Raw genomic sequence first — 13716 nt, 5'->3', positions numbered from 1 at the left:
GGCTCGAGCTCGAGTTGGGGCTCGTTAAGGTTCTGCTCGATCGAGTTTTTAACCGAGCCGATAACGAGTAACTCTCAAGCCTTTAGGCTTATTTACACCCCTTATCGATAAGAGTGCTCGTTTTTATAGTTGTCGATCAATATAAAACACATAACAATAGCTGCTTTTTTTTGCCACATCACGCATTTAATTATTATTTTTTTATTTTTTTTATTTCTCTTTTAACTTGCTATAGTAACACAAACCCAAACCAACACCGATACCGATACTACCAAATTCCCTTCTGTTACATACTATATATACACACACTCATCCAACTAATGCAGACACAAACTCACCAACCAAGAGCCACAAACACCCCCATCTATTCTTCCTCAACAATGGACACCCTATTCCTACTTTCTTCAACACTTTTGCCCATCATCGCCCTCTTCATTCTGCGCCATCTTTTCTCCCAAAAAACAACCATTCCCGGAAGCTATGGCTGGCCACTCCTGATAGGAGAAAACATAGATTACTTCAAACAGCTCCGCAGTGGCACCAACGAGAAGTTTGTCATGCAAAGAAGAAAACTATACGGGGATGTTTTCAAAACATCGATTCTTGGTGAAAAAATGGTATTTTTGTGCGGCCCAGAGGGGAATAAGTTCTTGTTCGCTAATGAAAATAAGCTTGTTGAAGCATGGTGGCCGAGTTCCGTGAAGAGTATTATCAAGAAATCTCACGACAGGTCTGTTACCACTGAATCCGCCAATGTACGCCAGTTGTTGCCGCCGTTCTTGAGACCGCACGCGGTTAAGAATTATGTCGCGGGTATGGATTCGGAGTTGAAACAACAATTTCAGGATTACTGGATTGGCCGTGATCAGGTTAGCGACTTGTGACTTAATAAGTATATGGTTTTAGTTACATATCAATTATTTCGCCAATAGAGTTTTAGTGACTTGTTTTCGTCTCTGAGTTCTGAGTTCTGGTCATATTAATTAGTTGAGTCCATAAAAATAATTTGTGCTTTTTGTGTAATATATTCAAAACAACTATACTTCTATATCTATAGTATCTAATAAATAAAAATAATAGGCGACATGACGTGATTCAAGGCCTTCTCAGCTTGAGTTTTCCCTTTTTCTCTGCTAGGCATTAAGTAACAATGACTTTACAAGAATATGGTGAAGATCAAATGAGAAATTTATTTTGGCTAGAAAGTGTAGGAAGCAATAGGATTATGATATGTGGCAACATTTAAAATAAAGAATTTCTCTCCAGTAACTTCAAAACCTACCATTTTCAAAACCCACCATCTTCAACCTTTTTTTCACTTTCTATCTCAATAATCACTGTATTATAGTGCGATTTTCGTCGACAATCAATGATTCAAACACCCGATCAACGTGTTCTTCAGCTTTTTTGAAGAAAAACCAGTTTAATTTCATACAAAATCTCGTTTTTTCTCATGATTTTGAAGATAATCACTCGATCTGTTCGATTCGATCGCTGATAAGTGTTTCTATCATTCAAATTTCGTCAATCGTTAAAGGAATCGGCTTTGATCCATGTAAGAAATTTTTTAATTTCAGTTTTACGATCTGGGTTTTTGATTTAGTCGTTGCGTTTTACAATCTTGGCGGGGGTCCGGGGACAGTGCCCCTAGTAGCAGGGTCCAAGGGGCAGAGCCCCTGGCTCGGAAATTTTAATTTTTCCGATTAAACAGCTTTAATAAAAATGCATCAGAAAATTTAATTGTCTGTAAATTGCCTCTGGAAAACTGCATTCGTAGACAGTTTTTCTGGCCATTGCGTTTTATAAATATGACATTTCTTTGTGTTTTTTGTGAATTGCGTTTTATAGAGAACACTTTCTTTGGTGTTTTTAGGCCATTGTGTTTTAGAAAGGAGACATTTTTAAGTGTTTTCTGGCCATTGCATTTTAGAAATATGACATTTCTTTGTGTTTTTTGTGCATTGCGTTTTATAGAGAACACTTTCTTTTGTTTTTTTATGCCATTGCGTTTTAGAAAGGAGACATTTTTAAGTGTTTTCTGGCCATTGCGTTTTATAAGTAAGACATTTCTTTGTGTTTTTGGTGCATTGCGTTTTATAGAGAACAATTTCTTTTGTTTTTTTAAGCCATTGCGTTTTAGAAAGGAGACATTTTTAAGTGTTTTCTGGCCATTGCGTTTTAGAAATAAGTCATTTATTTGTGTTTTTGTTGCATTGCGTTTTAGGTAAAACACATTTTTATGTGTTTTCAGTCCATTGCGTTTTAGAAAGTACATTTTCTTTTGTGTTTTTAAGCTATTGCGTTTTAGAAATAAGACATATCTTTATGTTTTCCGGAAATTGCGTTTTACAAATAAGACATTTCTTTGTGTTTTTTGTGCATTGCGTTTTAGAAAAATGTCATTTTTTAGGTTTTTTTTTCTATTGCGTTTTACGCAACTAGGTTTTTTTCCATTGCGTTTTACGCAACTGGGTTTTCAAAAAAAAAATTCGAAAATGTAGCAATAGTATACTCGTTTTAAAGATAAAAAAACGCTCGTTTTTTTGGTGCAATTTTTATAAAAAAATAATGTCGTATGAAAGAGTTATTAATGTTTAAAAAATGGGGGGGGGGGGATTGGAGGGGAGAGAAACTATTGTCTTGACTTGACTAGACTAGAATGTCCCTGAACAAACCCACGCGCCTCCTTTTTTTATTTCAATTTCACTCATTTAATCTTAGCCTTTGATTAAGTAAATGGATGATCAAGATCATTTCCTAGCCTTGCTACTCAAATAAACTTACTATTATATCCGAACCCTACAAGAATATATATTTATATATTTCATATAAATTTATTGATAGATACTTGTTATTTTCTTCAACGAAAGTAACAATGACATTACAAGAATATATATATTTATATATTTCATATAAATTTATTGATAGATACTTGTTATTTTTCTTAACGACTAAATTTGCACATCATGAGTATTGAATCCCTGACTTCCTTATACCCTAAACTCTATCTAACTCGTTAACATTACTGGGCTATTTCTACATGGATAAATATCATATCATTAATGAATTAAATTTAATACGAAATTTATTATGCATTGTTATAAAATCTGACTTTACTTATCAATTTCGAAAAATAATTATATTATATTATATATATATTGTTTTCGAGATGTGATGAATAGTAACTTTATTTCGAAAAATCTGCCCCTTGGACCCCGCCAGGGGCTGCCGCCCCTGGGACCCCGCTACCGGGGGCTGCCGCCCCCGGACCCCCGCAAAGATTGTAAAACGCAATGACTAAATCAAAAACCCAGATCATGAAAATGAAATTAAAGAATTTCTTACATGGATCGAAGCCGATTTCTTCATCAATTGACAAATTTTGAATGATAGAAACACTTATCAACGCTCGAATCGAACGAATCGAGTGATTATCTCCAAAATCACCGGAAAAAACGAGATTTTTTTATGAAATTAAACTGGGTTTTCTTCAAAAAAAGCTAAAGAACACGTTGATCGGGTTCTGAATCATTGATTGGTGATGAAAATCGCACTATAATGTAGTGATTATTGAGATAGAAAGTGAAGAAATAGTTGAAGATGGTGGGTTTTGAAAATGGTGGGTTTTTGAATTTACTGGGTTTTGAAAAAGGAAGAAGAAGGAGTTGGATTGACTAAAATACCCTTTCTCTTTATTTTAAAATTTGCCACATGTCATAATCCTATGGCTTCCTATCCTTCCTAGCGAAAATTAACTTCCTATTTGATCTTTTCCCTTTTTATATGTATTTATAAATTTGTAATTGCAATTTAAGCTAGCTTAACTGTCCTAAAAGAATAGTGTACGTTTCAGTTAATTAACATTTATCAGTTATATAAAAAATTAATATCAGTTGAAATAAAAATGTTTTAAAAGTTAACAAATATTTTAGTTATCACATCAAAATTCATTTATAAAAACATATGTTGATGATTGTATATATTAACAATAACAATTTACATTATATTTCATTTAACACGTTTAATACACATGATTATAAGCTAGTTTAAAAAGTAAATTAAAAACAATTTAAAAAAATCCCACCCCACACTCATTTTTGATGGCTTTGATATGGGTAGTCTAGTCGAAACACATATGTTATTTTAGATTCAACTTAGTTCATATGACCAAATCTAAGGGAGGAAAACCAACCTTGAATCTTTAAATCATTTGAGTCACCATAGGGTTTTAGTGAGCCAGTTAAATATCAATTATTTCAGTCAACATATGGTTCTAGAGACCTAATTGCATTATTTTAGTCTGTATAATATTATTACTGACACATATTGGTAACTAATCTAGGTTGAGGTTTGTCCACTCGTCGCAAAATACACATTTTCATTAGCTGTAAAGTTGCTATTTGGAGTGCGTGATCCGGTGGAGTTGGAGAAGCTTGCGGTTTCGTTCGTGGAAGTGGTTAGCGGAATCATATCGGTTCCGATCAACATACCAGGAACAAGGTTTAACCGTGGTGTCAAGGCGGCGGCAAGGATTTGCGAAGTCATTAATGACATAATTGCACGAAGGAGGAAAGATCTTGCTGACGGAACTGCCGATCCGTCACAAAATTTGCTTTCTCACATGATTGTTGAGGTAGATAAACACAACCAGGACAAGAACAATGTTTCGATGACCGAAGGTGACCTATCCAGTAACTTACTAGGATTGCTCATCGGTGGCTATGACACCGTCAACACGACCATCGTGTTTATTATGATGACGCTTGTTGACTACCCAGATGTCTACCAACAGGTTCTAAAAGGTAAAGTTATAAGTATACAACTCTACACGTAAATGAGCAAAACTGTCAGTGAGTTACTAAAGATCAGTTTGCTAAAAGCTCGGATTAAGTCACTTGAACATGAATCCGAGCTCGAGCTTAAGTATAAATATGTTTAATAAATGAGTTGGAGCTTTAACTTGAACTTCACTTATCGAGCTCTAGCCTAAACGAGGTTTGAATTAATATATTTTTATTTAATATATTAAACACATATTTGCTTATTTATTTTATTGAGTATATTCCTTTTTGAGTCTCTGTGTGCGTTTTGATGATTTTAACTAACTGAGTCCAAAATCAAAATTTTTAACGAGTACTTTTTTTTCCAGTTTGTAACTATCTAAGTCTAAATTTGTAACGCCATTAACCAACTCAGTTAAGTACAATGGTATTTCAATCATTCTTCACCTATGCACAACCCTTTAATGCATATAGTACATTCAAATACTTTTACCCGTGAAGCTCGCGGGCTCTAACCTAGTTTATAAATATACACACGCATTCACTCTCACACATACGAACCACCTTCTCTCTCTACTCTCATTCTTCACCACCACAACCACACCTCCACCTCCCACCACCGCACCTACCACCACTGCACAACCACCTCCACACAACCACTTTACTAATGCTGCTTGTACTGCTTTAAAACACCTATTCGCTTTACTCAAGCCCAACAATCCAAAATCACCTTTCAATCGCCACCTTGATGATGTGAAGTTTGAGGCTCAGCAGATCTGCTAACAATTGACCACCAATCTCAATCTCAATCGATGATCTCCGCCATTTGCTGTCAAGTCAACAAGTTCGAGAAGGATCCACCAAAGGTTAAAAATATGTTTAAATTTGGTTTGAAACCAACGATTAAGGGTATAGAAAACACAGAGAGAAAGATGTGATGGTGGTGGTTGTGATGGTGTAGGGTGGTGGAGTAGTTAAAGAGAGAAGGGCGTCGAAGAATATAGAGAAAATTTGTGTATGTGTAGAGGAGAGAAAGGGAGCATATATAGATTTTGTTTAGAGTTAACTTTCGTTTTTCTTTCTGTGATTTGGTCATTTTAACGGTTTTGCTCTAATAGATTAAAAATAGTCATTTTCATCTCTGATCTTTCGAGTTTGTCGCCAGTTTGCTCCCTGGATCTAACTCAGTTAAAACGTTCAATTAAAGTAGGGGTATTTCGGTAGTTTACTCCCTGGCTCTAACTTAATTAAAACGTTTAGTTAAAAGTCGCGGTAGTCATGGTCGGCAGGTGGTGGTGGATGATGGTGGCCAGTAGAAAGAGTGGTTGGAAAGATGGGGGATCGGAAAAGAATTACTTATATACATGTAAATAAACAAGTTATAGGTTTATTTAGGTTAAAAGACTTACATACCCTTGCTTTTATCTATAAAATTACCAAAATACCCTTCTAGTTAATGGATTTTTTGGATGGAGTTAGAGGCGGGGAGCAAAATGATGATAAGTTAGAAAAATCAGAGAGGAAAATGACTATTTTAAAACTATTGGGCAAAATCGTTAAAATGACCAAATCAAAGGGAGCAAAATGGAAGTTAACTCTTTTGTTTAATTATTATTTTTAATACATAGGTTAATTTTAGTCTTTTCGCAAAAAGCTAACATACTTGGCCAACGACCTTACAAATTTAAGTTCAAATAGTTATAAATTGAAAAATCAGGTACTCGGGAAGTTAAAATTTTTAATTTTGTACTCGGGTGAGAAGAACCACTAAAATACAAGGACTCAAAAACACAATTTACTCTATTTATTTATATAAATTATATAAAACTAACTAAATAGCATGTATTCATGTTATATATAATTTAAATTAGTTAATAGGTAATAAAAAAGTCAAGCCCAACCTAGCTTGAGCTTTATAAACATAACTTTTTAACACATTGCATATTTTATAACAATTATTAATATATAATGTTATGATACAAAAATAATATATATTATGTTATGTATAATAAAAAAGTATGGGTGTGCATATATATATATATATATAGGGAACCGCTAAAATGAGAACCACCTCGAGTTGTAACGACCGCGAGATATAGGGGGCCGCTAGAATGAGAACCACCTCGAGTTGTAAGAACCGCGAGAACTACTTGATCCGGGGCGAGGTGGACCAATTTTTTTTTTCAAAAACGTAGATGCATGTATTATAAACACATTCGTAAAAAAAATTTTAAAAAATGCCGTGCGTGTAGTTTTTTACACCACAAGGTTGTGGTGTAAAAAACTACACGCACGGCATTTTTTTAATTTTTTTTTTTACGAATGTGTTTATAATACATGCATCTACGTTTTTGAAAAAAAAAAATTTGGTCCACCTCGCCCCGTACGGTGTGGTTCTCGCGGTCGTTACAACTCGAGGTGGTTCTCATTCTAACGGCCCTATATATCTATATATATATATATATATATATATATATATATATATATATATATATAGGGTAAGGTTCATGCGAGAACCACTTTTATTGCGAGAACCGCGAGAACCAATGTGAACACAAGCTAAAATAGCTAAAAAAACCTAAAAAAACCCTAAAAAAACCTAACCCCCACCCCCCCAAAAACCTAAACCCCCCCCCCCCCAAAAAAAAAAAACCTAACCCCCCCCCCCCCAAGCTAAATGCTAAAAACTAAAACCCTTAAAAAACCTAAAAAAAACCTAACCCCCCCCACCCCCCAAAAACCTAAACCCCCCTCCCCCACCCCCCAAAAACCTAAACCCCCCCCAAGCTAAAATGCTAAAAACTAAACCCCACAAAAAACCTAAAAAATCTAAAAAAATCAAAAAAAAAATCAAAAAAAATCTAAAATTTTTTTTTTATTTTTTTACTATTTTTTATGTTCAAATCGCTACTTTTAGTAGCAAAAAAAAAAGTTTTTTTTTAAAAAAAAAAAATTAAAAAATAAATTTTTTTTTTTAATACTAAAAGTAGCGATTTTATATAAAAAATAGTAAAAAAATAAAAAAAAAATTTTTGGGTGTTTTTTAGATTTTTTTAGGTATTACTGTTTGTGTTCACACTAGTTCTCGCGGTTCTCGCAATAAAGGGTGGTTCCTAACGGATCTTTGTCCTATATATATATATATATATATATATATATATATATATATATAGGGAGGAGCTCATGCGAGAACCACCCTTATTGTGAGAACCTTGAGAACCAATGTGAACACAACCTAAAATAGCTAAAAAACCTAAAAAAAACCTAACCCCCAACCCCCCCCCCCCCAAAAACCTAAACCCCCCACCCCCCCCCCCACCCAAAAAAAACCTAACCCCCCCCCCAAAACCTAACCCCCCCCCCAAAACCTAACCCCCCCCAAGCTAAAAAAACCTAAAAAAAACCTAACCCCCACCCCCCCCCCCAAAACCTAAACCCCCCCCCCCCAAAAAAAAACCTAACCCCCCCCCCCAAAAACCTAAACCCCCCCCCCCAAGCTAAAAAAAACCTAAAAAAACCTAAAAAAAACCTAACCCCCCCCCCCCCAAAAACCTAAACCCCCCTCCCCCACCCCCCAAAAACCTAAACCCCCCCCACCCAAGCTAAAATGCTAAAAACTAAACCCCCAAAAAACCTAAAAAAATCTAAAAAAATCTAAAAAAATCTAAAAAAATCAAAAAAAAATCTAAAAATTTTTTTTTGATTTTTTTAATATTTTTTAGGTTAAAATCGCTACTTTTCGAAGCCAAAAAAAAAAAATTTTTTTTTTTTAAAAAAAAAAAATTAAAAAATTTTTTTTTTTTTTTTTTTGCTTCGAAAAGTAGCGATTTTAACCTAAAAATATTAAAAAAATCAAAAAAAAATTTTTTATGTGATTTTTAGCTATTTTTAGGCATTTTTGGTGTGTTCACATTGGTTCTCGCGGTTCTCACAATAAGAGGTGGTTCTCGCATGATCTTCTCCCTATATATATATATATATATATAATATATATATATATATATATATATATATATATATATATATATATATATATATATATATAGGCCGGTTAACGTATAAGAGCTCTTATCCTACATTACGTACGCGATCATCCTAGTCGTACGATCTCGTGCGAATTCAATCTTCAACATGCGATTTTGTCAGACAAAACAACATGCGAATTTGAATTCCTTACCATGCAATTTCATCAAACTTTCCAACATGCGATTTCATCAACGTTTTTTTATAACATGCAATTTCACAATCGCGTACGCTCGTACGATAAGCACTATTGTGCGTTACACTTTTTCTATACACACACACATATATATAAGTTACTTAATAAATACTAAACTAGTCGAACCCAAGCCGAATTCTCATGAATTAAACATTAAACGGGCCAAGTTTGAGCTTTATAAGCTCTCATAAGTTTAACGAGCTCATGTTCGACTCAGTTGGTTACACCCTAATTGTGAGAAAGGGTCCACCTCTTTTGTACTGCCGGTGAAATTTGGTTGGTGACCCTTCACTAAATATCCAAAGGTGAAGGTTTTATCCATGTTTGGTTTCCCTACGGAACCAGTTGATTACTAGTTGGTATCTTCCTCGACAAATGGTGCCATTGCTGAAAGTCCTCAAATTTCTATGTCGAAGAAGGTTAAAACAAGCCTCCCCCTTTTAATAGGTGCAACATGCTACACCCTTGGCACAAACTCCACATGAAGTCCATGGGCATGCATTGCCGATGTTATAATACATGTTTGGTTAAAGTCTTACTAATTATTTATTTATCCGTTTTTTTAAGTTTTATTTTTCAGTATCACATCACATAATCATTAACACCTCCTTCAACTAACTAAGTGTTCATTGTTGTTTCATCAAACAAAAAAAAAGAGCAAAGGGAGGTAGCAAAAGCGAAACCATCAGGTGAACTATTAAACTGGGACGACCTACACAAGATGAAGTACTCATGGAACGTCGCGTGTGAAGTACTAAGAATGCGTCCACCAACAATTGGCGCATTTCGCGTCGCGAAAACCGATTTCACATTTGCTGGTTTCAAAATCCCTAAAGGATGGAAGGTAATTAAACCATATGTTTAAACAATTATCAAACTTTTAACTTGTATGATTCATTTTCTTCTAACACATTCTCCATTGTGTATTTATAGCTACATTACACTCACCGAAACCACGAATTCTTCCCGCATCCTGAAAAGTTTGATCCCTCAAGATTTGACGGAGTTGGACCTGCACCTTACACGTATGTGCCGTTTGGTGGTGGTCCACGTATGTGCCCAGGAAACGAGTATGCACGGGCTAAAATTCTAGTTTTTATGCACAACATAATCACTAGATACAATTGGGAGAGGTTAATTCCAGACGAGAAAGTGGTGAATGACCCATTTCCAAGGCCAGTTCACAGGTTTCCAATTAAGCTCATCCCTCATAAAACAGAATCGTAAGTTTTTAGCCATATTTGCCCCATAAAAACAAAGTACTTTCATTGTACTTTTGTTTATGTAATGTATAATAAGATAAAATATGTTTATGTATTTGTATTGGTATTGGAGTTTCATGTATTTAGCTAGTGGCTTGGTTTTTAAAACCATGAGCCACTCCAGTGTGTTTTTATTCTATAAACTGATGTGTATTGTGTGATGCATACACTAAAAATATATTTATAGATAATATTTAAAATAGTTAACTGTTAAACAACCATTACTAAACAAGTAAGTGTAAGAAAGGGTTTATGACAGGCTCTATAAAACTAAATCAAAAGACCAACAACAGCCCAAATTTTGTCGGTTTTGAAGGGAACTCATTGCCGATGGAGATTTCGTAGGTAATACGTCTGTAATTGAGGAAAGGATTTCCGATTTTATTGCCACCCAAACCCAAGCATATTCTTGTCGAAGCGGATCCATTATCGAAAGACACGTATGGCTTGCTGAAAATTTGTTGGTAGTCCTATCAATGCTCAGGTTTTTAGGCGATTGTCACGGTGGGATCCTTGACTGAGGGATTTTCAATCGGTAATCCAAATGTTATCAATGTGTAAGCCTTCACATTGTTGCATGCAACACTTACCGAGTGTCGTATGTGCGTCTGTGACACTAGGAGAGTGTCGTAGCACCATTCTACAATTTAACCCAATAATTTCCCAGCAGAATCATGATATCAAATGTCTTTGTTGACTTGACTTTGTAGTCTTTAACTTGTTGATAACATTAAACTGCCCTTTTGACCGAACAAACTTTGATGTGTCGAGTGTGTATATATTTTTAGAGGTTTTTGGTACACAAATCGCTGTTTTAAATTTGTAAAAATGGTTAAGACTATTAACATATATAGGCCAGTGCACTTTATTAGAATATAGCTTGACAGTTGGCACAATATATATCCCAAAATTGTATATTTACAGGGATTGTAAATTAGCAAAATCATAGGACATAATTATAGGAAACCCATTCATTGTATTCATTATATATTGGTTGAGAGTTATGGAATGAAGGGACACGGAAAATATTCTCTCATATTTTTACATGGTATCACACCTCCTTCCCTAATTCTGTCGATTCTGTCCCTGTTCTGTTTCTTTTCTCACTGGCCAGCCACCCTTCTCTGCCACCATGGACCCAAAAACCCACCCTGCTATCACCGTCTCGAACATCAAAACCTTCATTCCAATTACCCTCGAGATGGAAACTAGCCAATACTCATCCTAGGCGGAATTATTCAAGATACACTGCCGTGCATTCCAAGTTCTTCATCACCTTTCTCCCCGTCAAAAAGACACTCCCGCTGCTGCCTCATCCGATGCTGACAAAGAAAAACCCGACAATGAAAAACCCAAGGCTGAAACCGATGATGTCTGGGATCGTATGGATGCCATAGTCCTTCAATGGATCTATGGCACCATCTCTAATGACCTTTTGAGCACTATTATACGACCCGATTCCACCGCATGTTACGCTTGGATTGCCTTGAAAAGCATCTTTCATGACAACCAAGCAACTCGAGCCGTGTTATTACAAAAGAAGTTCGCAAACCTCCGTCTTGACTCTTTCTAAACCATGTCGGCATACTGTCAAGAGGTAAAGGTTATCTCGGATCAATTGGCCAACGTCGGTTCTCCCGTCACCGAACGAAATCTGGTCATCCAACTGCTTTCCGGTCTCACAGAAGCATATGGTAGTGTGGGTGCCATCCTACAAAACACCAAGCCGTTTCCTACTTTTTACGAAGCGCGCTCTCAATTAATTCTTGAAGAAACAACCAAAGCAAACCGCGTCGCGAATGACACCGCCCTCCACACCTCCACTCACACACCTCAACCACAAACCCACACGCCTATAACCACCTCTCCACAAACGGCTCATTCCTCTAACCGTGGTAGTCGAGGCCGTGGCCGCGGGCGTGGCCGAGGCCGTGGCAGGACCAATCCGGTATCCCACTGGACACATTATCCTTGGTCGAACCAACCCACTGCCAGCCCAAACCAAAACAGCCACTGGCCCAACCCAACAGGTTACTTCTGGCCCGCCCCACCGTGTCCTTATCCCACAACCGCTCAACCTCGGCCCATGACCTCAAACCCACAACAAGGAATTCTCGGCCCAAGACCTCAACAGGCCTACACAGCTTCGGATCACACATACCTTCCAACCGAACTTGATCAAGCATTCAACGCATTTACGCTTCATCCACCGGACCAAAATTGGTATATGGACACGGGCGCCACAGGTATAATGACTAATAACCTTACTAATCTCACTTCTCGTTTCAATACAGTGCATACACGAAACATTATCGTCGGTGATGGCAAAAATATTCCGGTTCATGCGATTGGAAATCACACCCTTTCACCACCTTTTCCAAAATTCAAATTAAACAACATCCTTTTTGCACCAAAACTCGTTAAAAACTTAATATCGGTCCGACGTTTCACCACCGACAACAATGTTTCAATAGAATTTGATCCGTTTGGTTTTGATGTGAAGGATCTCCGCACCCGGACTGTGACAACTCGAATTTCCAAGATTTCTATTTCGCATTTATTGCACGTTCATTTATTATTTAGTTGTTTTCTTGCACAATTGAGTGCTTTGGAATTGTGTACGTGTGATGCAATGAAACGGTATTGTGTGATTGTGCATGATTATGTGTTAATTGTGAAAGACTTGTCAAATATGTGAACTTGGTGGTGGAATTGTGAAATTGTTATGAGATGGTGTACTTGTGTAAAATATAGTAATTCAGGGTGTATAGAGTAATTAGTGAAAATTAAACCATACTTAACCCTAATCTCTTTCACTAATCATCACAAGAATCAAAACACGTACACCCACATTCCCTAATCCTCTCTACAACCACCTTCTCATCATTCTTGGATTCACAAGTTCTTTTGCATCAAGTTTGATTGCCAATCCATCTAGAATCGAATCAAGGTAATTGTTTAATCATTGTTTGTGATTGATTGTTGATTGATTGATGCTTGTAAACCCTAGTTCTTCATATGATGAATCTGAATTTACTGAATTGATTTATGATTATTGTGTTATGATGAATGATTAGTTGTAAGCCGATAAGATTGTTCACATAATGATTGCTTGTAATCATCGATTGAATATTTATGAATTCTGCATATACGTAATTAGGGTTTCACGATCAAAGGAGAAATATAAACGTAACTGATGCGATCTCATGGAACAGGAACAATCGTATGTTTAATTGTTTGTCTGAGGTTTGCGAATGAACATAGTCTGAGTTTTGTTATGTAAATACATGTTGTCCGAATTTTGCATGCTAGTTAAAGGATGTCCGAGTTTCTTTTCTTCATGTAAGTCCGAGTTTACTAATGTGTATCATGTCCGAGGTTTATTAAGGTGTTAACTAGGTCCGAAGTTCTTAAAGGAATGCTTCATGTCCGAGTTTTAAACATACACATAGGT

At 36.1% G+C, this 13716-nt stretch overlaps 1 protein-coding gene across 1 annotated transcript; it reads left to right on the top strand.

Moving 5' to 3' along the window:
• The first annotated feature begins 296 nt into the window (after positions 1–296).
• On the top strand, positions 297–10427 carry LOC110899124 (beta-amyrin 28-monooxygenase). The gene is made up of 4 exons (XM_022146002.2): positions 297–869; positions 4343–4802; positions 9657–9844; positions 9934–10427. Exons 1-4 carry the CDS (start codon positions 321–323, stop codon positions 10225–10227), a joined length of 1491 nt encoding a protein of 496 aa, XP_022001694.1. The 5' UTR covers positions 297–320; the 3' UTR covers positions 10228–10427.
• Positions 10428–13716: the final 3289 nt, after the last annotated feature.

Source organism: Helianthus annuus, chromosome 13, assembly GCF_002127325.2.
Source record: "Helianthus annuus cultivar XRQ/B chromosome 13, HanXRQr2.0-SUNRISE, whole genome shotgun sequence".
NCBI lineage: Eukaryota > Viridiplantae > Streptophyta > Magnoliopsida > Asterales > Asteraceae > Helianthus > Helianthus annuus.
This window is presented reverse-complemented; position numbering and strand designations above follow the sequence as displayed.